Source organism: Telopea speciosissima, chromosome 5 (assembly GCF_018873765.1).
Source record: "Telopea speciosissima isolate NSW1024214 ecotype Mountain lineage chromosome 5, Tspe_v1, whole genome shotgun sequence".
In the NCBI taxonomy this organism is placed as follows: Eukaryota; Viridiplantae; Streptophyta; class Magnoliopsida; order Proteales; family Proteaceae; genus Telopea; species Telopea speciosissima.
Genome location: NC_057920.1, coordinates 3,853,929 through 3,880,459, shown reverse-complemented (window position 1 = coordinate 3,880,459; position 26,531 = coordinate 3,853,929). Strand labels below are relative to the sequence as shown.

Here is a 26,531-nt window from a genome sequence, read left to right as displayed (position 1 = left end):
ATTGACCAATACCAATTGTTCATGAGCGAGTGTCACCTGTGATGGGTTCACTGGTCATGTGATTAGTCTCGATCTAAGTTCATCTGGAGTATGTAATTCTATTAAGGTCAATAGGAGTCTCTTCCACCTTCCTAACCTCCAAACACTCATATTCTCCAACAACTATTTGGAGGGTTCTATTTTGTCTGCAATTCTCCGAGCTAACACATCTTGACCTCTTTATGAATTATTTTTCTGATCAAATCCCATTAGAAATCTCACGATTGACAAACTTGGTTTCTCTTAATCTCTTCGGCAACATAGGGTTGAAACTTGAAAACCCCAACATGAGAACTCCCATTCAAAATCTGTGTGGTTTGACGGAGCTTCGTCTTGATTGGTTGAACATGTCAAATCATGATAATAATGATTAGTTTTGGAGTTTATCGTCCATGCTCCCCAACTTCAACTGTTATCAATGTCCAACTGTTCAATTTCATCAAGGCCTGTGGATGCGTCCTTTACAAACCTCCATTCCCTCTCAGACTCTACCTAGTTAGATTGTTGGAGTCTAGGTAGAATCCTGAGAAGGAATGGAGGTTTGTAAGGGATGCATCCACGGGCCTTGATGAAATTGAAAAGTTGGACAATGGTAATAGTTGAAGGTTGGGGAGTACGGACAATAAACTCCGAAACCAATCATTATTATCATGATTTGACATGTTCACCCAATTGAGACGAAGCTCCGTCAAACCAGACAGATTTTGAATGAGAGTTCTCAGGTTGAGGTTTTCAAGTTTTAACCTTGTGTTGCCAGAGAGATTAAGAGAAACCAAGTTTGTCAACCGTGAGATTTCTAATGGGATTTGACCAGAAAAATAATTCATAGAGAGGTTAAAATGTGTTAACTCAAAGAGTTGATCAAACCCAGATAGTTTGTGGAGAGAATGAGTTTTTCGAGATTAAGAAGATGGAAGAGACTGCTATTAGTATTGATAGAACCACATAGTCTAGATGAACTGAGGTCGAGATCAATCACATGACCAGTGAGCCCATCACAGGTGACACTCACCCATGAACAACAATTGGTATTGGACTCCCAAGACTTGAGAGTGTCGTAACTTTAGGAACATGATTGTTGACGATCATGTTCCAACTGAAGCAAAACAGACAGCTGATCATGGAGACATGAATATTGTTCCAATGATGAAGAAGGAGGGAATGGAGATTTGCGATTGTAGGGTATTGTTCTGGAGTGATAATTGGGGTGGTCATTGGACATCCTATGTATTGGAGGATCATTTGATGCTTCAAGTCAACATCAAGAATGGAGAGATTCAAGCCAAAGCAAAGGTCGTCAAAGAAGAAGAACAAAAGCAATGGGAGAGTACATCAGATCGTGGAGTGACCAAGATTTCAGTTGGATAATAATGCTTCTGCTGAGATGTATGAATTTTTCTTAGGGTTTTTTTTTCTCCTTCTTTCTCGTATTTGTATTTATTTGTATCCTTATGTTGAGTGTATTTCTATTTCTCAGTGATTTTGGGTTGTCTTAGTGACTTCCCACTATTTCTGTAGCATCAATGAAATAAAATTAGTTTACCCGTTCTTCAATCTCCACACCTTTACTGAAATACCCAGGATTTCGTTACCAGTTTTCTTCTGGAATGTCTTTTTACCAGTGGAGATTTCATGGATTGTCACCGTACAAAGATAAGCTACCCTCAAAAGAAGCCCATTAGATCGAAATTATTAATATTCGAGCCTCAAGCGACCAAATCCGTCCTACCACCAATAATCGAAGAATTATCGTTGGCTCTGCAGTTACGATGGTTTTAGCTGCTGTTGAGAACCGCGTTCTTTACAAGCTTGCACTGTTGGTTCCCTTGAAGGAATAATATCCTTTCTTCTTCCTCGCTCAAGTCACGACTTTTGGGTAATTCCATTGGATTTGACTCTTATTAATTCAGTTTGCTTTATAGCGACTATTATCGTAGAATTTCTGTTCTACTTCATGACTTCCCCCCTTGGTTTTTTATTATGGGTTTTGTAAAAGTAAAAACACAGATAGAGATATGTGGCAATTTTTATTTTTGCAATCCTCTTAGCAAGATATCGTGCCGGGATTGTAACTGATGAAATGCTATCGATCAGTCCCCAAGAGTTGCTTCATGGCGGCCATTGGAATTTTAGAAGCCCTTCTTGGAGTTGCAGCAATGGTTCAAGGAGGACTTGGATCTTGTGCAGCTGTGGCGGGAGCTGCACTGTGCAGCACCAAAACCCACCCTGAATAGGGGGAGATGGTCATTTCACAGGTGGGGCCCAGGTGGGACCCACCTATGAAATGACTATCTTACCCCTATTTTTCTTGTCGTTTAGTGGTGCTGCACAGGTGCAGCTCCCGTCACGGCGAGATAAGATCCTTTTCCGTTCAAGGACCAACTATTCCCATATTATTAAATCAGGTAATGCCATCGTTTAAGTTAAATGCAATATTTCAACAAATTAAGCTTTTCTGTTGGTTAATAGCCTTACATATTAAAAACCAAATCACTTCTTTTAAAAACACTCATTGTTTGTTATGTTCCATTCTATAATGGATCCGTCTATAGAGTATACTTATGTTCCATTCTATAATGGATCCGTCTATACGTGTATACTCTAGAGTCTATACCCATCAAGGCATCAACCTCCATAGCATTAGGGGAAATCGAGGAAAGTAAGACATAGATGTTACTACTTACTGATGTTAGTATGTCACAGAAGCAAAGAGTAAGAGTAAGAGAGAACTAATCATAAATGACCTAACTCAGTAATATTTTTTTTTGGATTAGAACAAAATCATCGATTCAAAGGAAAATTAAACTGACCAACACCGGGTCTGGTCATTTTCTAAGATTGACAACTGACGAATGTCCATGAGTCCATGAGTCCATGAGTCCATGAGTCCATGATACTTGATTAGATTTTATAATTTTTTAATCAACTTGGGTGACTTGTCTTGATCGAGTCAAAACCTGTTTCAATTGTCTAGATTTAAATGTCAAATTTTAAAATGATCAGACCGATCCAAAATTCTTTTTTTTTTTTTTTAAACCAGTCCAAAACTCAAAGTTAATAATAATTTATTTAAAAACCCCAAAGCAGTGAAATCTTTTTTTTTTGGGCTTAAGCAAGTAAAGTCTTGAAAATTAAAGTGAAATCTCTTCTTTTTTATTTTTGGGCTTTAAGCAAGTAAAATCTTAAAAGTTAAAGTGAAATCTATTTTTTTTTCATTTTTGGGCTTAAGCAAAACGAAGCTCATTCTCTAACGTCTTCTTTTCCCAATTTCCCATTTTATTCGAACCCTAGCACAGCCGCAGCCTTCCCCCAAACCCCTATCGTCTTCTTATTCTTCTCCTTCTGCTCCATCTCCATCTCTGTTCGGTTGCAGCAGCGGCGAATCGGTTCGTCCTCTTCTTCTCCATCTCCGTTCGGTTGCAGCGAGACTCGGTTCCTCCTCTTCTTCTCCATTTCCGTTCGATTGCAGCGGCAGTTTGCTTAAGGATCCCTCCCTCGCCAACTTTCTCTTGCAGCATTACATTCCTGTAAGAATTTATTTCATTTCATTCTATTTTGCATTTAATTTATATCTGGTTCTCTAAGATGGGGAACGTGGTCTGTGAATCAGAAGTTTCGTTTCTTCTCCCTGTTCTGTTTTTTTTTTTTTGGTAAAGCCCTGTTTGACTTTCATGTAAAAATCTCTTTATTTTTATTTTTTTTGCAGTGTAGATCTGCTGCTACTACTCTAACAGGCTTGGTTCTCTGACTTCTCGGTTGCTAATACAAGAAGGTATGGCCGAAACCCCCTTGTATATCTTCTCTTTTCAGCTCTTGTGTTGCTTGTGAGTTGTGACAGTTTAATACATTAGAAAATTGTTTATTATGATATTTTGTACAAGTTTTATCTATGGCTTTTGAATTGAAATCTTCTCTAAGATGGGGAACGTGGTCTGTGAATCAGAATTTTTTATTTAGGGTCAGGGTCAGGGTCAGGGTCAAGGTCAATAGGCCAAGCCCGGGCCAATCAGGGCCAATCAGGGCGGGCTTGGGCTGGGCTAGGCCCGTCAGGGTCAGGTCAGGGTCAGGGTTTTTAGGCCCTGAGTCAGGGTCAGGGCGGGTCTGGTGCTGAGCTTAGGGGATTTAGGGTTGGGTTAGGGTTTTAAAAAGCCCGATCCAACCCGACCCTGTTGCAGCCCTATATACCACTTAAATGTCACACCCCGGCCCGGTTGATAAGGGCCAAGTATGACTGGATGTGTCTCACATCCAACCAACCCACCAGGATCGCAAGTGCTGTAGTCTATTCGCAATCTCATTCACAATAATCAGAATTAAATGCTGCGAAAGCAATATAATAGGACATAAGACAGTATTTAAGGGAAAACTAGTGATAACAGTTTATATATTCATATATGAACATTCATGTACAACAGGGTTACAATGCTGGTTCACAAAAGATGTAACACTAACTCAAAAAGATTATATACAATAGGTACTACAAAAGTGATATAACAAGGGGAGAAGAAGCCTGATCAGTCTGAGAGATCAGGAGAATGAGCAATCATCACAGGAGTACGAAGCAAAAATGATAAAAAGACAATTTATAAGGGTAATATTGGAAATAAAAATAATTTTGATTAATTGAGTAATGTTAATTCGGTTCAGGTACCCCAAATACAATATGTGAATCATCATGTACCTAAGTTACCCTAGAGATATTAATATGAGTAAATATCATCCCCCTCCCCTCTAAGTTTCCTTAATATCAATCCAATACCCAAGTTTTGAAAAATATCATCCCCCTCCCATACTTTATAAAGTTACTATCAACCGTACCCTAAGTCCCTAACTGACTAACGCTGTTAAAATTTTTTTTAGGGAAGTCCAACAATTTTCTTACCACAAAGGGGTCCTTGTGGATCGTTAAAAGTTGAAAACCTGTAGGTTAGTTTTGTCATCTTTATATCAATATACAAGAAAAAATAAAAAAGCAAAGTAAAAAAGGTTATTCCTCTCGAAGATTACTTACTGATCACTGAGCACCGGGCTTTTTAAAACCCTATCAGTAACTTGGAGCGTCAAATCTCCATCTCTCTCATGTTGTCAACCTTCTTGTAGGTTTGGAGGTACTCTCTTTAGCATTTATTTTTTTGCTTGGCGGAATCCAAAAAAGTAAGTTTTCTTTGTAGTTATATATGCTCCTTCACTCCCTTGTACTTGCTGTGTTCGCTAATTGCAAGATGCATTGCATCCCTCAATTGTTGCTTGATACCCATGAGAACTATCTTATTAGTAGTATTTCCACCCAGTTGCTAAAAAGGGTTTTGACTTTTAGGTTTATACAAGTTCCTGTTTTGTGCATTCGTTTGGAAAATATCGTTTTCTCTTGGTAATTAGTTGCGCTAGCAGAAAAGAATCAGAAAACTAGTAGGTTTTTATTCGTAGTTCATGTATTCATTATTTTCCGTAAGAAGGAAAGCATGATGTTTCTCCACAATTGTTTATACTAGATGAGTGGCCCTTTTGTTTAGAGCCTGGAAGTGTTTAAGGTGAAAGAGCATTAGCTTAAACTTCATATCATGAATACTTTCTCTACTTGTGTTTCAGGACTTTGTTTTTGAATGTGTCTGACTCTTTGTTGCTTTTTGTTATTGTGCTCAGATGAGTCTATTGATGCAGCGGAGGTCACCAATACGACATGTCTCATCAGATCGTTCAGATTCTCCGGTGAGGAAGAGGAGGAGTCCTCCTCGGAGGAGTCCATCTCGGAGAGAAAGGTCACCTGAGAGGCGCAGAACCTCTCCAAGAAAGAGGTCACCTGTTAGAACCATTTCTTCTCACAGGGGGAAGTCACCCTCGAAAGAGAAATCAACTCGTGGTAGGTCTCCAAAACCTGGAAGGTCGGTCTCTTCTGTATCACGTTCTCCTTCTCCACACACAAAACGCCTGAAAAGAGCTCAGGCTGAGCGCGAGGCTGATAGATTTACTGACAGGGAGCGTGAGCGGAATAATGTCAGGGAAAGTGATAGGGGGAGACATAAGGAAAGGGGTGTGGACAGGGAAGCTCTCAGTGACAGGGAAAGGGGTGTAGACAAGGAAATTCCAATTGAGAGAACTGAGAGGAGTGATAGAAGTGAGAGGAGATCCGCAAGGGATAGAGATGATAAGGGTTCATCTAGGTCAAGACATGGGCGGTCAACCTCACCAACTGATCATGGTCACAGGAACAGACACAGTTCCCGTTCACCTCTGAGTGCTGGAGCACGCCATGAGGTGTCTGGTGATATCCACTCCTTCCTCCTGTTCTTCACTATTTATATATGTTTCCTTGCACCAAATCTAAATATCAATATTTCCAAGTTAATTAGTTCAAAAAATCTCGACCTTTTATAGTGTAAAAGCCCTGTTCAATGGTTGTTCTGCCTATATATTTCATCATAAATGTTATAGAACCTCAGTAATGATATCAGAGGTATGGACTAAACCATTGTATGGAAATTAATGTTCGTCACGTTTTATTTGTTTGAGCGCCACTAGTATACAGCTATGTATGATGGCCACTACTGCAATGTTGATTTTGTTCTCTTTCATTACTGTTGGCACCTTTAGCACATTTTTTTTTTTGCTCTAATTGTTCGTTTGTGCATGTGTGTGTCTGTGTATTTTACTGTTTTTATGTGATGGTTTTTCTTTTAACTTCAATTGAATTCAGAATAATTGAAGAAAAGTTCTTTATTATTTGGGTTTGAATCCCTTGGGCCTTGACATAAAACTTATTAGAGAGCAGCAGATTCTTTTTGTACTAGTGTCTGTCACTATGATTGATAATGAATGCACACCATTTATTCTTCACATTTCGGTGCTGCCTGAAGTCTAATTAGTGGTCAAATTTTATTTTGTTCCAGGTAGCATACCCAAGAGGATCTGAGCAGAGCTGGTGAGTTGCTGGTTGAAATTAAAATATTTACGTTAAATTATTGTTTGGATGTTCTTAAAAGAGAATGGATCCATGGACATTTTCACTCATCAATAACAATAAGAATAGAGAAGTTTCTATCTGTTCAAAAGAAAGAAAAAAGTTTATATGTGCAACTTTCTTAAACCACCTGAACATCATTAATTTATTTATTTATGAATCAAAAGTAAGGAAAGAAGCCATATCATTAGAAGGGCTTTGTTGTTAAGAAGGCTGAAGTATGGAGTCACTCTTTAAAAGGAAAGCGTTTCAACCCTTGTCTTGCTGCAGGACAGAAGTAAGTCCTATTTCAGATTTTGTCTAGCCTGAAGACTTTTGGAACTGACACATAAACATTTGTTGATAAATGATACCTATAATTGCTGGTAGTTTGTACCAGTCTTCAAAATTTTAATCGAAATGGTCGAAATATTCGGTTTCAATGGACCTCGAAACAAAATCGCTTGCAAAATACAAAGAATACCAATATTTGTTGAAATAAGCAAAACAAAATGATCGAAATGTCTCAAAATTTGGTCAAAGTAATTGAAATGTCACATTCTTTCATATAAAATACCAAAATCTGAGTCGGAATAAGTCAAAATTGGCAAAATGATTCGAAATTAGGAAAATAAATTGAAATCACTAGAATGCTTCGAATTTGTTAAAAACTTACAAGCCTTTGGGGATTCAAACCTTTCCCAAACTCATTTAAGCTCTCACGACAAGGTTGCAAAGAGATAGTTTCTGTTGAAACTTGAAGAAAGAGGTTTGTTCTTAAAGCATAGTATCTTGGTTCAAAAGTTCTTTTACTAAATTTGAGGAATGTTTGAATGCTTACACTAGCAAAATTTTTCTACCACTTTATTTATTTTATTATTGTTCATACATGTATGTTTATACTTAATAAGCATCGCTTTAAGTTTTTGTTTCAAAATTCTTAGTACTTCCCTTATTTCCCCTCATTTTTCTTCATTCCCAAAATTGTACCAAATTGTGACCTATTCTGTTGCAATCTCAAACCTTGGTTGGTACATGCACAGATGTTGCTGTTACCTTGCTGTTTGTGTCATTTATTACTGTGAGAGGTTCACAATTGATAGACTATACTAGATAGCCTTGACATGGGTTTTGCTAATGAGGTTGCATACGTGAGCAGGGATGAGGATAAGGATTCAGTAGCTAAAATGAAGGCTACTGAGGAGGCCCTGGAAGAAAAGCAAAAGGTAGTGACTGTACTTGGTCCCACAGCTGATTATATTATAATTTCATCAAATTAGTTATACTATTTTGTTATTTGCTCCAAGAACATGTATTGGAGTTTCTGATTAGTTGGAAGCTATATTATGGCCCTAAGAAATTGAGCTGAAGTTCTAAATAACTTGAAAGAAAGTGGAAAATTATGAGTAATCTTATTCTGCTACCTGGACATAGAGTGGTCCTTTTTGTTTAAAATTATTTACAATATACTGTATGTTGTTATTCATTGTTTCCTGCCTACTTGTTCGGTTGTTCCTTACCCTTTTGTGTTGTGAAATGCAGCAAAAACCATCCTTTGAGCTGTCTGGGAAGCTTGCTGCTGAAACAAATCGTGTTAGAGGTGAGATTCTCAATGACTTGTATCTTTAATCAGGATCAAAATTCCTATGTCCACATGGTCCGTTTTGTTTCAGTCGAAAATATTTTACAGGTATTTACTTTTATGTATAACAAAAACAACCGAGTTTTGCTCAAGCCATGGGAAAGGAGGAATTCCTTCACTGATGGCCATCATTGCGCTTGGATGGGTGCCAAAGAATAGTGAAGGGCATTTTGGATCTCTACCAAATAGGGGAGGAGGGAGTAATAATGATTCTAGATTCGTGGGTGTTTCCTTAACTGTGGGTGAGAAAACGTTCTCCTACGAAAAATTGGAAACAGCCTCCAATTTATTTTTCTAAGTTATTTTTGGAAAAAAAAGTTAATGTTAAATTGTCAATCATACCATTGACACCCATGATGGACCCGATTATATGGATGGAGTCCTTTACTCAATCTACCATGTCTAAAAGTGTTGTCATGTTCAATACTTCAATTATAAAAAATACAAAGCACAAACAAATACAAAATAAATTTATAATTACAAATGATTTTTTAGGAAAATATTTTGCTTTTGAATGAATGGAGCTGAAGCGGAACCCGAGTAACAAGATCCTATTTAGGTTCAATGGCCCCACCTAAGAGTTGAGCAATTCTGATAACAGGGATGATGACAATCTTGTAATTATATGGAACAATATAAGACCCCTTTTAAGCAAACAATGAAATCAGGACATGGAGGTAAATGTAATTTAAAGGGCAAGGACTATATTGGAACAAACTTTAAAAAAGGACAAAACAGAATTTCAATTAAGAAGGGGGTATTTATGTAGGCAACGAGACCCTTTCATCTTCCTCAAGATAGGAAGAGGAAACCAGCGGTAGGGGAAGGCTTTCAAATGGAAGTTTTCTCTCACCTGTTCATCATTCGACCTGAGAATTAAAACAATGAATTGGCTTTCCCAACCCTCTCGAGGACATCCAACTTCAATCCTAGCAACCAACCACGAAACCAGTAACTATTTCCTGCAACCAGGGTTTGGCGGTGGTCTGCAGAACCAGCAACGACCTCTGGTTTGATCTCAAAGCAAGGATAGGATTTGTGTCTCAGCGCCTAAGATCCGAATTGCCCTAGAGTGAAGACTCTCTACACAGAACAGGAGATCGAACAACTCTCTCTCAGCCCTACCAGTTCGGCAGTAGCATAAGAACAGAATATTATAAGGAAGAAGAAGAATAGAAGAACAAGAGGAAAAGAGAAGAACTAGAAGGTGACGAACAACAGAGGAAAGGAAGTAAGAGAGAGACACACTGGATAGGGGAGTCTCGGATCTGCTAGAAGTAACACAGAAGAGAGAAGGGGAGAAGCACACTTAGCCAGCAGGCTGTTCTGGCCATGCAGACAACATTCAAACCAATTTACTATTCCATTCATCTAATCCACTCCCACGATGGGGATTACAAGAATATAGAAAGAAAAAATAAGAGACTCCTACAAATAGAAACTAACACAACACGGAAATTAAAGCAATTAGGAAACTTGAAATAGTAAACTATCACCTAGTATCTAACTCTATCGAAAACTATATAATTAAAAATTACAAAAAATCCCAATAATATAAATGAATAAAATCCTAAAATATCCTACTATATCAAGACCCAAATTTGGACCCGGTTCTCAAACAAGCTCGGGGAGAGTTGATGCAGATTCATCATCAAATAGGGCTTGTTTCATTGGGAATAAGTATAGGGTTGGGATATATATATGTTGGGCCTTTGTTCCCAAGGGTTTTCTATGTATTAGGCCACTTTAATGGGCCTGAAATAGGGGTATATAGGTTGCATACGGGATTAGCCCAATACTTAGTTTTTATTTTGTGTTTTTAATTGAACCGGTTTAAATTGGTTGCATCCAATTGGTTCAATTGGTCTAATTTAAGTGAAGTGATCCTATTGGCTAAGAGGTTCTTATATCCTATTGGCCACTAGGGAATCTTCTTTATTTTAAGTAGTTTAAGTTGTTTTAAGTCATTAGGACTCTATTTTGAGTCTATTTGAGTTTCCTAGTCAGTTTAAGTTGCCTAATAGGTTAGGGATAAGGTTAGGCCATTCCTTTTTAGTGTCTAAGTCTATTTTTGAGTCTTCTATATAAGTTTGTAAGGGAGGCCAGCATTATATACGAATTTGATTAATAAAAATTAGCTTTATGCTTGCTGCCTTTGTTGCTGCCTTTGCTCCATCGTGAGTGTGCCTTGTGAGTAATATCAAGGTTGAAGGGATTGGTGGATCTCCAATCGACTCCTTGCATCGTGAAGATCGGGAGGGCTGCTACTTATCTCCTTGCATTGTGAAGATCGGGAGACCCCATTGTTCATCTTCAAAGTTGTTGCCATTGAAGACCTGTAACAAGTAAGAAATTCTGCAACTATTCTTCTGCCTTCTAGAAGGTCACATACAAGGTGATTTTCGTGAGAATTCTGCCCAGCCAAATCTAACCATTAGAATCTGCTAAAAATTTGATCAAGTCTTTCTCAAATCCTAAGAGAGACTCGATTCAAATTTCAGCACCATCCACCCAGCCGATTGTCTGAAATTACAGTTTTACCCCTCTCTCCTACTTCTACTAGGAAACCTCCATAACTCCAAATCTGTCCATCAGTTTCAAACCAAACTTTCAGCATACATCCCTTACATCATTGTTGACACTCGATCCAAGTTTCAGCCCCAAACTCCCACTTTATCCCCTCCATTCCTTCACTCCATTAAAACCCAAAACCTGCAACACAATTCTGTCCAGAACTGCAGAATTTTAAAACCTTCCCAAATCCTATTATTTTTATACCATATTGACCCCTAGACCTGCCCATTAATACCCTATAAACCCCTTTCCCAATATCCAACCCTAACCCTAGGAATTGACCTAAATCCTAGTGCTGTCCATTTGAACCAGCAACCCCTTTTGTTATTTGATCCTGTTGTTTGGCTCCTAGTGGGCCTCCTACCTATCTAGGACTACATTAGCTCGGTCCAAGTGCTCCGGCATCAGGAGCCTATTGGGATGTGGAGAACTTCTTATAGAGTTGCTTTTGCTTGTTTTTAGTTTTTGGGTGTTAAATAGGTTCTGATGGTAACCTCGTTGCTGTTTTTACCTGTTCTCTACTTTCTGGCATCTAGATAATGTTAAAAATCATGAAATGGTGGTTTGATTTTTTACCTGTGAGGAATGCATTTCTTTTTCTGTAGTCTGCATGTCTGCAGTGTGAAAGGAAGAGCTATGACTCTGTCACTTGACTTCTTCCGAAGAAGATGATGGATGAGGTCCATATCTGTCTTCTGACATTTGTCATTCTTGTCTTAGCTATTTTCCCCTTGCCCTTTGTCCAAGAAGGCTCCAAAATCAATTCATACAATTATTGTTACTATCCTGTTAATCCTTGTTAATTTGAAGTTTCTATCTTTCAGGTGTAACATTGCTATTTAATGAACCACCTGATGCTCGGAAACCAGATAGAAGATGGCGACTGTATGTTTTCAAGGGCGGTGAAGTGTTAAATGGTAATGATGTTCAGTAACTTATTTCCTTAAACTTAATATTCCATAAATATATTCTATCATTGAACAGTTGCATAAAAACCCATTGGACAGAAAAATATTTATGAAACATTCTAGAAGATAAACTAGTAATTGCTAATTTCTAAAAAACTTTATAAACATTTCGCAAATGTTTTATCTTCTATTCTCTCTCTCAATTTTGTTTTTCGTAATGGATTTCAGATTCACCTATGGGTGGTGGTTACAGAGGGTTACTTCCCTGATGGTTAATGGGAGTCAAATCCAGAGAGTGGTGGGCTCAAAATAAGAAAAACCAGAAGAAAGCCAATCAACCAAAATCTCTTACTGAGATTAAATTTAATCCAGACAGGCCAAGTTTGGTCTTTTAAGGTGTGGAAAATGTCCATTTGAGGCTGGATTAGCTTTTATAAAATATGAACAGTTGAAATATCTCCACTCAATGTTAATTGATTATTCCGATAGATTTCGGCCGCAAATAATGATATTCATCATATCTAACTATGAAATTCAGAATTCAACAATTATGAGAGAGAGAAGTGAGAAGAGTATTCATGTATAATTGACAAAATTGAGAAAAAACAGTTATAGAAAAAAAATTCAGAATTCAACAATTATGAGAGAGAGAGGTGAGAAGAGTATTCATGTATAATTCACAAAATTGAGAAAAAACAGTTGTAGAAACTTGTATTGGCAAACAGCGACAAACAACCAAGATAATGATCATCTTGGAAAGATGACTAAAATAAGCTTTCAAATGGCCCTGGAATTGCATTAAATGGGTAAAATTTTGACCCTGGATATATTTGGTCTAAAGTAAGATGATAAAAGTAATTTCTTTCGAAAATTTTATAGTGTATATGGGCAAGGTTATTAGAGTGCAGCACCTTTGATTCAGTGCATCGTAACACTAATTTTCAATTTTTCATAATCCTACCTTTTGGATCCAATAATGATGTAGGCTGTGGATATCCCTGCATCAAACCCTGTTTTTAACTTTCTTCCCTCCCATGGAGAAGAACAATTGATGCTGTTGTGATGTAGTTGCCTTAGCCTGGCTGGGCTGACATGATCCACTTTGGAGGCCCAAACCAAGGATTGGTCCTAAACCGGTTTTCTGGTCTGTAGCAAGGGCTGGTAGTTTACTTAGGATGCAATCTTTTAATTTATTTTATTTTATTTGAATGGGTAGATTTTGTAGGCATTACTTTGGGTAGTTTCCTTTTTGGTATGGCTTAGTTTGTTAGGTTCTTTCCTTTTTTAGATAGGTTTCTATTTTTATATAAGAGAGTCTTCTGTATATATGCATTGATATACGGTAGAAGAATTCAAAATTGAATATTGAAATTGATTGTATGCTCAAGAGGGTGATTGTGCGTATGTTAATGAAGTCCTAGATTGCTAGGAGACCAACTAGGAGCCAGTAAACCAGGATCTGTTATGAACCGGTGAAATGACGGGGTTAAAATAGGGTTTTTGGTGAAATTAGGTTAGGGTTTGGATCTAATGCTATAAGGGCAGGTGTGGAGAGTTTGAACTAAAGAGGGAGGGATTTTGCTGGCTGGTTTGTGGTTTGGGCAGAATTTAGGTTATGGGAATGTTGTTCAGTGATGGACGGATGTTGTGGTTTGAATGGAGTAACGGGAAAACAGCTTGGTTCGAGTATTCCAATTGGGCAGGAGAATACTCGATCCAATTATATGAAGGTGTTGTTAGCTGAATGGTTTGTTAAGAATTTTGGGAGATGGGTAGGGACATTAGGGTTTTGGGGTGGTTTGGAGGATTAAGAGAAGAATGGGTATTGATGGGATTATTCTAACTTACTGTTCTTGCAAGGGTAGCTCAGTTGGTTAGAGGATCTTGAATAATTCTTGAGTCTTAATTTTGAAAATTGAAAGAGATCTTCAAAGAACTTGTAGGAGAGCTTCAAAAGAACCACCCGGGGGGCTTCACACCGCAAGGTGTCAATCGGATCAAACACTTATCCCACCAGCCTTGATCAAACACGAGACAAAAACCTTTTTTCATTAATATCAAAATTCGTGTTCCATGCTTGTCCATCTTACAACTTTTTATAAAAGACTCAAAAATAGATTTTACTCTAAAATGGAAAGGCCTAACTCAATCATTAACCTATTAGGAAACTTAAACTGACTAGGAAACTGAAATACTAAAGGAAATAGACTCAAAACATGGCTGGACTTATAGAGTCCTAATCCAGCCCAACTAAATAACAATTAAATGGTCACATGACCACTAAGTTGTCACATGACCACTTAAGTTGTCACACCAGTTAACCAAGTCACATGATCACTTAAGTGATCACATGACCACTAACCAAATAAAAAGAAATCTAGTAACTAATCTCGTATGTAACCTTAGTACCCATATTTTAGGCCCATAAAATGGCCTATTGCATAGAAAACCCATGGGATCAAAGACCCAAAATGTATATTACCTAACCTTAGACTTATTCCTAATAAAATAAGCCCATTTCGGTGATGAATCTGCATCATATGTGTACCCTCTTCTCTCTTTCCCTGCAACTCTGATTCTCCCATGTTTTCCCCCTTCTCCTAAACGGTCCTCCACCAATTTGGTATCAGAGCCAAAGATTACCATCTCCCTCCCTATCATTCTCCTTCCCTATATTCTTTTCTCCATTGCTATTCAGAATCACACCAGTACTCCCATCTCCTTCACATTTTCCGTAGCGCCCCTACTCTTCCTTTCCTTCAACTCCACTGAAACCCCAAACATAGGAATCCCCTTGCAATTCCCAAACACACACACAAAAAAAAACTCCTCGCGATTCCCAGGAAACACCGCCTCTCTCTGTGACCGATCGCACTTTCTCCCCCTTCTAGGGTTACACCTAGTGAAATAAAAAAAAAAGGATGAAGAAGAGAAGCAAGGGCGAGAGTGAGACGGATAAAAAAAGAAGAAGAGACACATAAGAGGCCTCACACCTGGTTTCAGAAGACACCATTGCTGGTTCGAACCTCCCCCAATGAACAGGATTTTTTTAATCCGAGTCGAAGTGGACACTGCTCTTGTCGGTTCGTTGGTTTGTAGTTGTTCCGATTCCTCGTCTGTGATGAAGTTGAAATCGAACTCAACTTTCATCCGCAGCTACTGGTTCGAACATGACCTCCATCTGCCGCCACTGATTAGAAGTCAAGCTCTTGATTGAATTCGAACTCCGTTGGCTATCTCCACCCTCCTCTATCGCAACTCTTTCGCTGGATTCCTTCCTTGGTTCGACGGAGGCTCTGAGAAGTTGCAGATTCCAAAAAAAAAAAAACCTATCCTCTATTAGTAACTCGATATACACCCCACCTTTTTTTTTGCGATTGGACCTTACTGTCCCCCCCCTTTTTCCCCTACTCCCTTCTATCCCATAATTTAACTTGTATCCACGTTTAACCCTTTCCCCTTTGCATTATACTTGTGTTTATCATTGAAATTTCCATATTTACACCTCTGCCATCCTCTTATAAAGTCCCATTTGTTTACTGTTTTGCCATTCAGTTTTTGTCTTTGAGTGTTCTCTTGCTTGTAATACAAGGGAAAATTAAGTGTACACCCCTTGTACTTTGCCTTGAATACTACTCAACCCGAAGTTTCAAAAATCACACTTGTACACCCCTCCTATTCATAAAAAAACTACAAAATTGACCGTCCGTTAGAATGTGACTGTTAAGTGATGTTGTCATCACTGTTTATCATTTGAAGTGACCATTCTACCCTTTAAGCTAAAAAAAAATAGAACTCAAATTCAATGTAGCTGAAACGCTTAAAAAAAAACTTGTCCTTCCTCAGAATGGTAACAAAACGACCACCACACTGCACGGTCAAAACATGGGATTATACCCTTATCATTGAGCACTGGTTGGGAAACGACGCAAAGGTGGCGGAGCTGTTCCACATGTTGTGTCAGGAACACCAAGACATCAACGACAACGATCTATCTCGGCTATCTGTCGGAGGTGAACTGATAGCACAACCACAGGTGGAATGCATGGAAGACTAGCTGATGCAGATTCATCACCAAATAGGGCTTGTTTCATTGGGAATAAGTCTAGGGTTGGGTTAGATACATGTTGGGCCTTTGATCCCATCGGTTCTAATGTAATAGGCCATTTTTATGGGCCTAAAATATGGGTAAATAGATTGGGATTAGCTCCCATATTTAGTTTTATTTCCATACTTAGCTTTTTATTTGGTATTTTAAATTGAACCAGTTCAACCAATGGTTCAATTTAAGTGATTTTATTAGTTTTTCTTTTAGTTGTTTAATTAGGCTGGATTAGGACTCTATTTTGAGTCTATTTCAGTTTCCTAGTCAGTTTAAGTTAGCTAATAGGTTAGGGATAGGATTAGGCCTTTCCTTTTTAGTGTCTAGGTCTATTTTTGAGTCTTCTATATAAGTTTGTAAGGGAGTCCAGCATTGGATACGAATTTGATTAATAAAAACTCAGCTTTATGCTTGCTGCCTTTGTTGTTGCTTGTTGTTCCTTGAGAGTGTTGCATGCCTGTGGGTTTATCAAGGTGGAAGGGAATGGTGGATCTCCAATCGACTCCTTGCATCGTGAAGATTGGGAGGGCTGCTACTTATCTCCTTGCATCGTGAAAATCAAAAGACCCCATTGTTCATCTTCAAAGCTACTGCCATTGAAGATCTCTTCAAATCCAGTAAGTTTGAATCTGAACTTTGTTTAAACCTTCCTCTTCTCACTCCTACCCTAACTAGGATTCCTCATAACTTCAAATTTGTCCATCAGTTTCAAACCAAATTTTCAGCATACATCCCTTACATCATTATTGACACTCGATCCAAGTTTCATCAGACCCCCACCACCCTAAACCCTAGAATCCCCTTTTTCTACTTCCATTAGGAATTGTCTCAAATAACCTTATCTTGCTGTCCAACTCATCTAACCTACTTCCATTCACTCAAACATCATAAAACCTATACCATTAGACTTCTCTACACCTGTCTATCATTACCATATAAGACAACCCTAACCTAAACCTAACTTTAACCTGAATTTTGACCTAAAATTCAATTCTGCCTAAAATTGCAGAATTTCAAAACTCATCCAAACCCGAACTCTTTTATACCATAATAGCCCTCTAGACCTGCCCATTAATACCCTATAAACCCCTTTCCCAGTATCCAACCTTAACCCTTGTTTTGCCCTAAATTACTAAACCCTAACCTAATCGGCCAGCCTTTGTGTGTGACCTTATTACCGTGGCTCCTAGTAGGTCTCCTACCTATCTAGGACTACATTACTAGCTTGAAGCATAACTACTACAACAATCCTTGGGCCATCATCTCCGTCTTCACTGTTGTCTTCTTGTTGCTTCTCACTTTGGCATAGAGCTTTTACAAGGTTTATGCATATTACATGCCAAACCCTTAAAAAAAGCTGCCGAAACCCTTTGTTACAAGGTTTTAAAAATCAGAAGAAAAGATTAATCCCAATTCTTTGTATATTATTGACCCCAATAGATTGATCGATTCTAAGAGAAATCATATAATAGGAAATTCTTAATCAGACACTATTCAATTGAGTTTTTAAACCTTGCTTTTACTAGTGACTTTGTTTGATTTCTTATAGTACCTTACAACAAGAAGGAATTGGGGTTATTGGTGCAATTTCACATTTTCCAAATGGCAACCGACCTTTTTTTCCGTCTCTGACTCTGTAACTCTCTCCTCTTCCCCTTGACCCTCTCAGTTTCCCTCACTCTCCCGCCGGCAAAAGCAGAGTTGGAGGAGGAGGAGGAGGTCGGTTGCCAGAGTGGGGGAGGAGACTTAAGCACACAACGGTATAAGAGTTATTTCATGTCTAAAGGAGGGGGTGGAGACTCAGACACATGAGGGTATAAGAGTTATTTCATGTCTAAAGTATACTCCACGTCATCACTTAATGTTGAGATGTTAACAGACTGTTAATTTTGTATTTTTGAAAAATGTGTGGGTATACAAGCGCGATTTTGAAACTTCGGGTTGAGTAGTTCTTTAGGCAAAGTACAAAGGGTGTAATTGTAATTTTCCCTTCATATGAAGGGGAAACTTATGCAAAATGTTATACCCTCACTATCATTGTCAATTCCATTCAGACAATGATGAAATCTATGCAAACTTCGATTGACCGACTAGTGGCTTTTGAGAAAGGAAAGAGCCATGCTATTTGTAGATTCTTCCGACTCTGTCCCCCAAAATTCGTTACCCATCACCCCACCACCACCATTATACGTGGTTGGACAATATGAAGACAGAGTGGACAGAGCAACTAGATTGGATGCCATTAATTTTTATGAGGACCACAGCCCAGAGTTATATCTTGATTGGGTTCATAGTTTGGAAATTTTTTCAGATGGCACAACTTGACAGAGGCCAAGAAATTGATATATGCAGAACGTAAGCTGGAAGGCATGGCTCATTGGCTTGGGTCTGGTGGATCAAACACCAACAACAGAACCGGAAATGCGATTGATTGGAGATTCCAACTGGCCGATTACAAGCAAGGTGTACACCTTAAATTTGTGCAGTTGAGACAGGATAGTATGTCAGGTGAAGAGTACGTGGCCAAGTTCTATTATTTAGCCACTCATTTTGAGTTTTAATTTGACGAGGGGGTCTTTGTGGCATAGTTTCACAATGGCTTGCATCCACAGATCAGTGCCGCACTTGCATTCAGTAGACTGCTTACCAATGAGGAAATAGTTCAGGTGGCATATCAGGTTGAGGAAAGTTTGAGGAAACCTTACACTCGAAGAACTTTTACTGACACATATTCTAGAGGTGATAGCTCCCGCCCACACTAGTCTTTTTCTCAAGAGAAGTCGGCTTTGGTTAGTAAACCACAGGCTAGTGGTTCTTCAATGGTACCTACCTGACCCATTTGTCCTTACTCCTGACAAACCTTATTCTCCACCTCGATGTGGATATGACAAAAATTCGGTGATGCCGAAAGCACCTATTCAACGTGCAAGGGGTACAGACATATGGCTGTTCAGTGCGCTAATTGGTTGGTAGCTTATATTGACTAGGACAACTTCATACCATTTGTACCGGAAGAGCAACGGACAACACGGATAGTTAATCTGGAGGCTGAGCGTGAGCGTGAGATTATTGAGGTCGATGATGATGATTGTGATGACGAGCGTCAGCATTGCTAATGTTATTCATCCCCTCTTGGCTACATAGAAGGTCTCCGATGAGGAAGATAAAAATTGGCGTCGTAACAGTATTTTTTCAGACTAGAGTGCGATGCAATGACAACCTGTGTACTATGGTGATTGACCAAGGTAGTTGCACCAATGTTGTCGCTGAAGATGCTGTTCACAAGTTGGGTTTGAAGGTGGAACCTCATCCGAATCACTACAAGGTTGTGTGGGTGAACAACACAAATCTCAAGATTAATGAAAGGTGTTTGCTCACATATTCCATTGGTGGATTGATTGATTAGGAGTAGTGTGATGTCCTTCCTTTGAAAGTCAGCTACATTTTTTTGGGACGCCCATGGTTGATGACAAGAAAGCCCAACACTGTGGTTATGAGAATACCTATTCCTTTCAGCATGGTGGGCTTGAGATGGAATTCCTCACAATGAAAGATCCTGCATCTATCAAACTCAAAAAGACAGCTGATACATTTCACCTATGGCGAGTTTACTCGAACGGCATTATTGGACCTCATCCGACAGTCTAGTTCTTTTCAAAGAAGGTGAGCTGATGCAGATGCCCTAGCCTGGCTCGACCGACATAACCCACTTTGGAGGCCCAAACCAAGGATTGGTACTAAACCGGGTTTCTGGTTTGGCAAAGGCTGGTTGTTTACTTAGGATGCACACTTTTAATTTATTTTATTTTATTTTATTTGAATGGGTGGATTATGTAGGGATTACTTTGGGTAGTTTCCTTTTTGGTATGGCTTACTTTGTTAGGTTCTTCTTTAGGTTCTTTCCATTTCTAGATAGGTTTCTATTTCTATGTAAGAAACTCTTCTCTATATATGCATTGTAATTGTAATATGGTAGATGAATTCAGAGTTGAATATTGAAATTGATGGATAGTATGCTCAAGAGAGTGATTGTGCGTGTGTGTCCTCTCTTCTCTCTTCTCCTACAACTCTAATTCTCCCCATGTTTGCTCCCTTCTCCTAACCGGCCCTCCACTATGTTGCCAGTGATTGAGATGCTGTGAAGAATCTCTATTGAATATTATTGTAGTTAAGAAAATTTCTGATTGTGGGGGTAGTACAAGTTTCCTCTAGCAAAAGTACCAAAAACTTTCCAAGCCTCTAATTTTGGCTGTAACTTTTAAAGGGGGTAGTGGAAAACCAAGAAATCACCATCTATTCTTCGATGACATTTAATTCTCCTTTGACCTCTTCAAGTCCTCCAATTTTTTTTGCTGAAAGTTGTAAAACTTATCATTGAAGTTGATTTTATTTTATTTTTTTGGGGGGGGGGGGGGGGGGGGAAGAAGTTTCGTAGTGTTTTGATCAAACTCAATTGGCTTATTTGGCACAACTTGGGCCAAGTCTACCGTTGCAAAGTTTGTACCATGAGGACTCGTTTAATTCTGGGATAATTTATTTCTGCTCAATTCTAACATTTAATCTTGTTTCTGTTGTGTACCTTCGTATTGTAGTGCTGCCCTTAATCTGTATGACCTCATAGTTTTTGACTAAGAAGACATTCTAATGGGCAGAACCCCTATATGTGCACCGCCAAAGCTGTTATCTTTTTGGTAGAGAAAGGAGAGTGGCAGACATCCCAACAGATCACCCTTCCTGCAGCAAGCAACATGCCGTCATCCAGTTCCGGTATGAATTATTCCATCTTATTTTATGTCTTGTTTCTGGAATTATTCTGTACTTTATTTACTTTTTCTTTTTTCAGGCAAGTGGAGAAAGAACAAACTGATGGAACATTAACAAAGCAAGTAAGGTAAGAACGAGTGAGTTTGTATTCTCTGTGAGCAAGTTCTGTAATCTATTACTTTATACCTGCCATTTACTTTGATATTTAATTCCCTGATGCTAATTGCTTATCTGCATCCGATTGCCAGGCCTTACTTAATGGACCTTGGAAGCACAAATGGAACCTTTATTAATGTAAGTTGATTTCATTGTCTCCTTTATATTACCTTGTGTGATATAGATGGATAACTTAGGTCATCTTGATTGTAATTTCTCCTTAACATGTGTTTTTCTTGGTGCAGGATAATTGCGTTGAACCTCAACGTTATTATGAACTTATTGAAAAAGACACTATTAAGTTTGGAAATAGTAGGTAGGCCGTGAATAATATCCAGGTTATACCTGTCCAATCACATGGACCTCACTATACATGATTTTTCTTTGGACACACACACTCATTTTTCTCTGTTGCATTGGGAATATCTAAATAAGGCCCTATCTTTATCATGTTTCGTTTAGTTGTTGATAACCTAACTAGCATATTTATTACCTTGAAATTATGCTTTTTGACATTTCATTGGACTTTAGGGTTTGGTCACAAATAGAGCACCTTGAAAAATTTCTTTGAGTATTGGAGCAGGATTGGTGAGGGTTTTTCCTTTGCCTGCCTGATCTTGATTCAAAACCAAGATTTGTTCTAGTTTATTATCTGCAAGACCTCTCTATTTATGGCTGGAGTTTTGATGCTGAATCATTTCTACTTGGAATATGCTGACTGCTAACAGAGAACCCATCTGCAAACATTGCAAAAGACGTAGGTTCTGTTTTATCAGTGGGAAAAAGCCTTTGAGGCTCTTGTAATGTGACAAATGCTAGTCTTGATGCTTAGGCAGCTATTACTTCATATGGGCTGTGTCCTTCTATACCAGTTCATCTTTCTAGGTATTATATTAATTCATAAACATGGTATCCTTGCTTTGCTGGAGTGCGGGAGGTGGGATTGGAGAAATTGAAGTATAGGGCAAGCAAAAATATTTTTTAAAGGGGACCAATTTTATGGTTTCCATCATTTTTTTGGTTGTCATGAATATTTAGTTTTGTACCTTCTGTGTTTTAACTTTTATGTCAATAGGCATATTAGCATTCTCTACAATGAATAGTGGAAAATAGTTTGTACCCCCCTCAAAAAAGAGAAGAATTGGTAGGACTTTGGCACTATTCATGGAAACGTTACTTTTGAGTCTCTCTCTCTCCAGGCAAGCTCATTAAATGCATTTATCCTTGTTTGGTGGGGTGGCACCCCTCTTTTTCGCACCCCATTCACTTTCAAAGTCCTGCAAAATTGGTAGGACTTCGGCACTATTCATGGAAAAGTTACTTTTGAGTCTCTCTCTCTCCTCTTCCTATATCCTTTCTGTCCCATGGAATCGCACCCTATGTACATTTACTCTCTCCCACTAAATCCTACCCCATTACAAAGTGCATATTCCATTATTTCCTTTCTTTTCCTCAATTTTCCTGGTCAACCCAATCCACAACATATGGGTCCCACCCTCACAAGTTTCCCACCCCTTTTTATCTGTCAAATGAATGGGGCCTTATGGTTTTGATAACTGTAAGTCTGTTATGTGACAAACAGAACCATTGGCATCTTCAATGACCCGTCCATTGCCTGATGGCTTCTGTGTTGTGAAAAGAGAGACACCTTCAAGGTCTTGGAGTCTATAAGAGGTCCATGAGATTAACAATAGGTGAATGGATTAGTCAATGATTGACAAGATGACCTCGAAAAGAGGTTCTTGATGTCTTTGCCCAGACCCAGTTCTGCTTTTAGTATTCTCTGCTGACCCACCCTGAAAGTATGTGTAAAATCACCTATCTGGAAATGCATTCTGTCTTGTCTATAACTTGGTTTCCAATCAGGAACTGTTTGAAGTTTTAACTCCATGAATCCTTAGTTTAGTTTCTAGTATCCCGAACAAGTTGCTGGCTTTTGCAGCTAAGTATCTGAAAAATCTCTTTAATCAGTATCCTTGTTCCTTGGCAAGTAACTTTTTTAAGGTAACAGTTTCAGTCATCATATATTGCTTAGCAATTGTATACTTTATACTAGACTGGATTTTCTTGCTACTAAGGTATAATATTGGAGATCAGTCTTATGGTTTTGGTCTTCCTTTGCTTTCTGCTAGTTTCAGGTGCTGGAAGCATGATATCATTTCACAGGTCCTGTCCATGTGATATTAGTTTTGGGTCAATGGGTTATGTTGGGCATATTGAGTTCATGATATTTTTGTAGGTTACTAGAATTTGAACTTCATTGCAAAATGACAATGGAAGACTTTTCCAAGCCTAATGCATAGGGAAATACATAAAACCCTGAGCTACAGACTTCATCAGTGTTTAGGTCTAATATGTGTGTGAATATCAGTGACAAAAACCATAAGTCACAACCAAGGAAGAGAAGAAGAGAGAGGACTGGTGAAGAAGTTCAGTCTATATTATACCGCCAGTCCCCCCAATATGTTTGTATTGTTCAACAAGTCTAATTACAATACAGCGAGGGCTTTCTGAAGTAGAGACACAAACACACTAAGAACCCTACTAAGTATATCGTAACCCAATAAAAAGCTGACTAGGATTAACTAACTCACCACAATAGGGACACTCCCCCTGTCGTGGTCAACGACATAATGTACCGCAGGAATATGGCAATAATACCCCTACAGTACTTATTTTAACATGATATATGGTGCATAGTTTCCCAGAGAGGTATTATACACATCCAACACCCCTCCCCAGGGGGGGGGGGGAGGGAGAAGGTATGCCGAACCTGAGAAGGGTCGAATCTGGAGGGAGCCTTAAGTTCCCAATGTCTTATAATATAATCAATATACCATGAAAATGAATAAAATAACCTATTGGTTTCATTTGAACAACTTCTTTCCTGGGTAGTAATTCTCCTTAGTCATTTCTCATCAGCCTGTGCTGCGTACTGAGGCTCAATTAATTTCCATGATAGGAAAGAGCAGATTATGCTTCTCAAGAATTATTGCCACTAAGCTGTATGAGGAAACTCGTCATAAGTGTTTGGGCTCTGTATTATCACTAGAATGTAACATGAGAAAAATTGCCTTAAAGGGATTCTGGTATTGTGCTGAGTTATGTGTATCTATGGAATCTTGTATCTTGGTTTTGTATCATGTAATCTGGTTTGTCACTATGTTGCGGTTGTGTTCATACATATTTTCTGGTTATCAATAAAATTCGGTTCTGTTATTAAAAAAAAAAAAGAAAAAAAGTCCAGGTGATTGATATAAGCATCACTCCTATTACTCTCATATACTCGGGTTGTCCAGTTGGGAAATTTCCTGGCACTACTATACTGAATTCTGTGCTCTAGGCTAGTTTTTCAAGTTTAAACTTTTTATCATTCTCATTGTTTCTATTTGTTGAGAGTTGAGAGTGGTTTAATGCACCTGATCTGTAGAGATGGGAGGCCACAACACCCTCACAATAGATAATCTATGTCCAGATTGACCAGAATCACCCTTTTTTTGCACTTTCATGTTTTCTACACCACGTTCCTTCTGGAGCTGGGGCATGCACACACTGATAGTCACATCTGGATACTGCATCTGCTTTTGTCTACTTCTTGTATTTTTTTTTATTTTGAATGTACTGCTCTAGGCAGAAAAATTTACTATGATTTTTAGATTCCATTCGGTCTTGTTTGTGTTGGTTTTGCAGCCGAGAGTATGTAATTCTGCACGAGAACTCAGCAGAGTAACTAGGATTGGTCTGACCCATGGATTCCTTGAGCTGCCCTATTGTGATTTTGCCCTCTGGTATGTGAAGGATCCAGGCATATTCTTCTTGCACTTGTTGCCTGGGCATTCTGAATTTGGAGTTGGATTGGGAATTGGTAATGATGGCATTAAGATCAGACTCCGGATTTTGGCTCATTTCCCCATATTTGGAGAAATTTATTGTAAAATGCTGATTGTGTTTGATTTTGTGTTAATTTTAAAACAAACATTGACAAATAGATTATTTGATATTTTATGATCAAACAAAGTCCTAAAAATGTTTATTTCTTTCTTTACCATCTTGGAATTCTCTCTCGTATGGGTGATACATTTTCTATAGCAGTTTTGTACCTGCAATAATCTTCAGGGAACAAATGAGCAGAATTGTTTATAAATTGTAGAGTCTTACAGCGACATTGTTTCTTTTTCTCTCAGATCAGCCTAATGCCTTTGTTCTCTGGGGAGCTAACTACATCCCCAGGGTATGCATTTGTTTTCATACAAAAATCATGGCTTTCATGTTGGAAGAAAGAAATCATTTTACATGCCTTTTAGGCTGTGTTCTTGTATCACTTGTAGCAAGGGTTGGAGGTTGGGTGAAATTCTCCCAAGAAAACAAGCACTCCAGCATTGGATTAGAATTTATGTACTATTTGGAATGCATCCCATGCTGAGGATGTGCATTCCCATTTTCTAGATGTAGAACCCATTCTTTAAAAACGAGTCCCTATCAAACCCAAAAAAAAAAAAAAAAATTCTCTTGCTTAATTTTTTATTGGGAATTATGTATAGAATTTACATTTCCATTCTTGAAAAATGCATTCTTATGTGTGGAACTAACATTTCGATTCTTTTAAAAAAATGCCTCTTATGTATAAAATTCACATTTACATTCTTAGAAAAATGTATTCTTAGCATCATGTTCACAATTCTGGAATCTCAACAATCTTGAAATTTTGTAATGAAACTAATGTAAAATTGTTGCCATGTTAAAAACCTAAAAAAGAACTGAACCGGGTTAAACCCTAATTGAGTTTGAGCCCAACCCATAATTGGACTTGGGTCTAACCCAAAACCGATTCTGGGTTGGTCCATTACCAACATTTATATTTTAACCATTAAAATCTAGGGAGAAAGTTTTCTAATTGGATATGGGCCAAAGCTTGTCCATTGCACATAATAAGAATGAGTCAAAAGATTGCCTTGCAAGTTATCCACCAGTAGACATCTCATTTTGTCATCCCTTTGAGACTATTCTGACCGAGTACTCTTAACGATGATGAGTTTCTCTCGAGTTCTCTTATTTATGAACCAAGAAAGTTCTCATTAACAAGCCGTCTATATAAAAGGATCAATACACCTTTTGGCACAAGAAAATGACAAAAAAAGGGTTATTGCCCGTGGAAACTTGTCAATATGTTCGAGATGTTGATTATTTCATCATATCCACATTTCGTATACTCAAATACCCCATTCACTGGGAGAAGATTTCATTTCAAAGAGTGGATTCTACACTATAGACAGTTGGTACCATCCAGTACAATCCCTGATCTCCATACCAAGTTGAAGTATGCGAAATAATGAGAAAAATGATCTTTGAATCTCCTGATTTGAACATATAGAGCCAAAAAATATGGGTGTTCGGACATTCCAAGTTCAA

General features: G+C 38.3%; 2 protein-coding genes across 4 annotated transcripts in view; both read left to right on the top strand.

The window, feature by feature from the left end:
* Positions 1–3,663: 3,663 nt before the first annotated feature.
* On the top strand, positions 3,664–25,152 carry LOC122661588 (FHA domain-containing protein DDL). 2 transcript variants are annotated; one of them, XM_043857035.1, is made up of 11 exons: positions 3,664–3,669; positions 5,683–6,294; positions 6,927–6,958; positions 8,136–8,202; positions 8,519–8,576; positions 12,017–12,109; positions 20,855–20,969; positions 21,046–21,093; positions 21,215–21,260; positions 21,368–21,438; positions 24,813–24,993. In XM_043857035.1, exons 2-11 carry the CDS (start codon positions 5,683–5,685, stop codon positions 24,850–24,852), a joined length of 1,182 nt encoding a protein of 393 aa, XP_043712970.1. In that variant the 5' UTR covers positions 3,664–3,669; the 3' UTR covers positions 24,853–24,993. The 2 variants fall into 2 exon arrangements, with proteins under 2 accessions (XP_043712970.1, XP_043712969.1); XM_043857034.1 differs by lacking the exons at positions 21,215–21,260; positions 21,368–21,438 and having other exon boundaries at positions 21,046–21,088; positions 24,813–25,152.
* Positions 12,659–26,531, top strand: part of LOC122661589 (elongator complex protein 4) — a 28,342-nt gene continuing 14,469 nt past the window's right edge. For both annotated transcript variants that reach the window (XR_006332904.1, XM_043857036.1), the window contains exons 1-2: positions 12,659–12,663; positions 12,746–12,753. The gene's annotated coding sequence lies outside the window, so the exon portion shown is untranslated. The remainder of the gene's footprint in view (positions 12,664–12,745; positions 12,754–26,531) is intronic.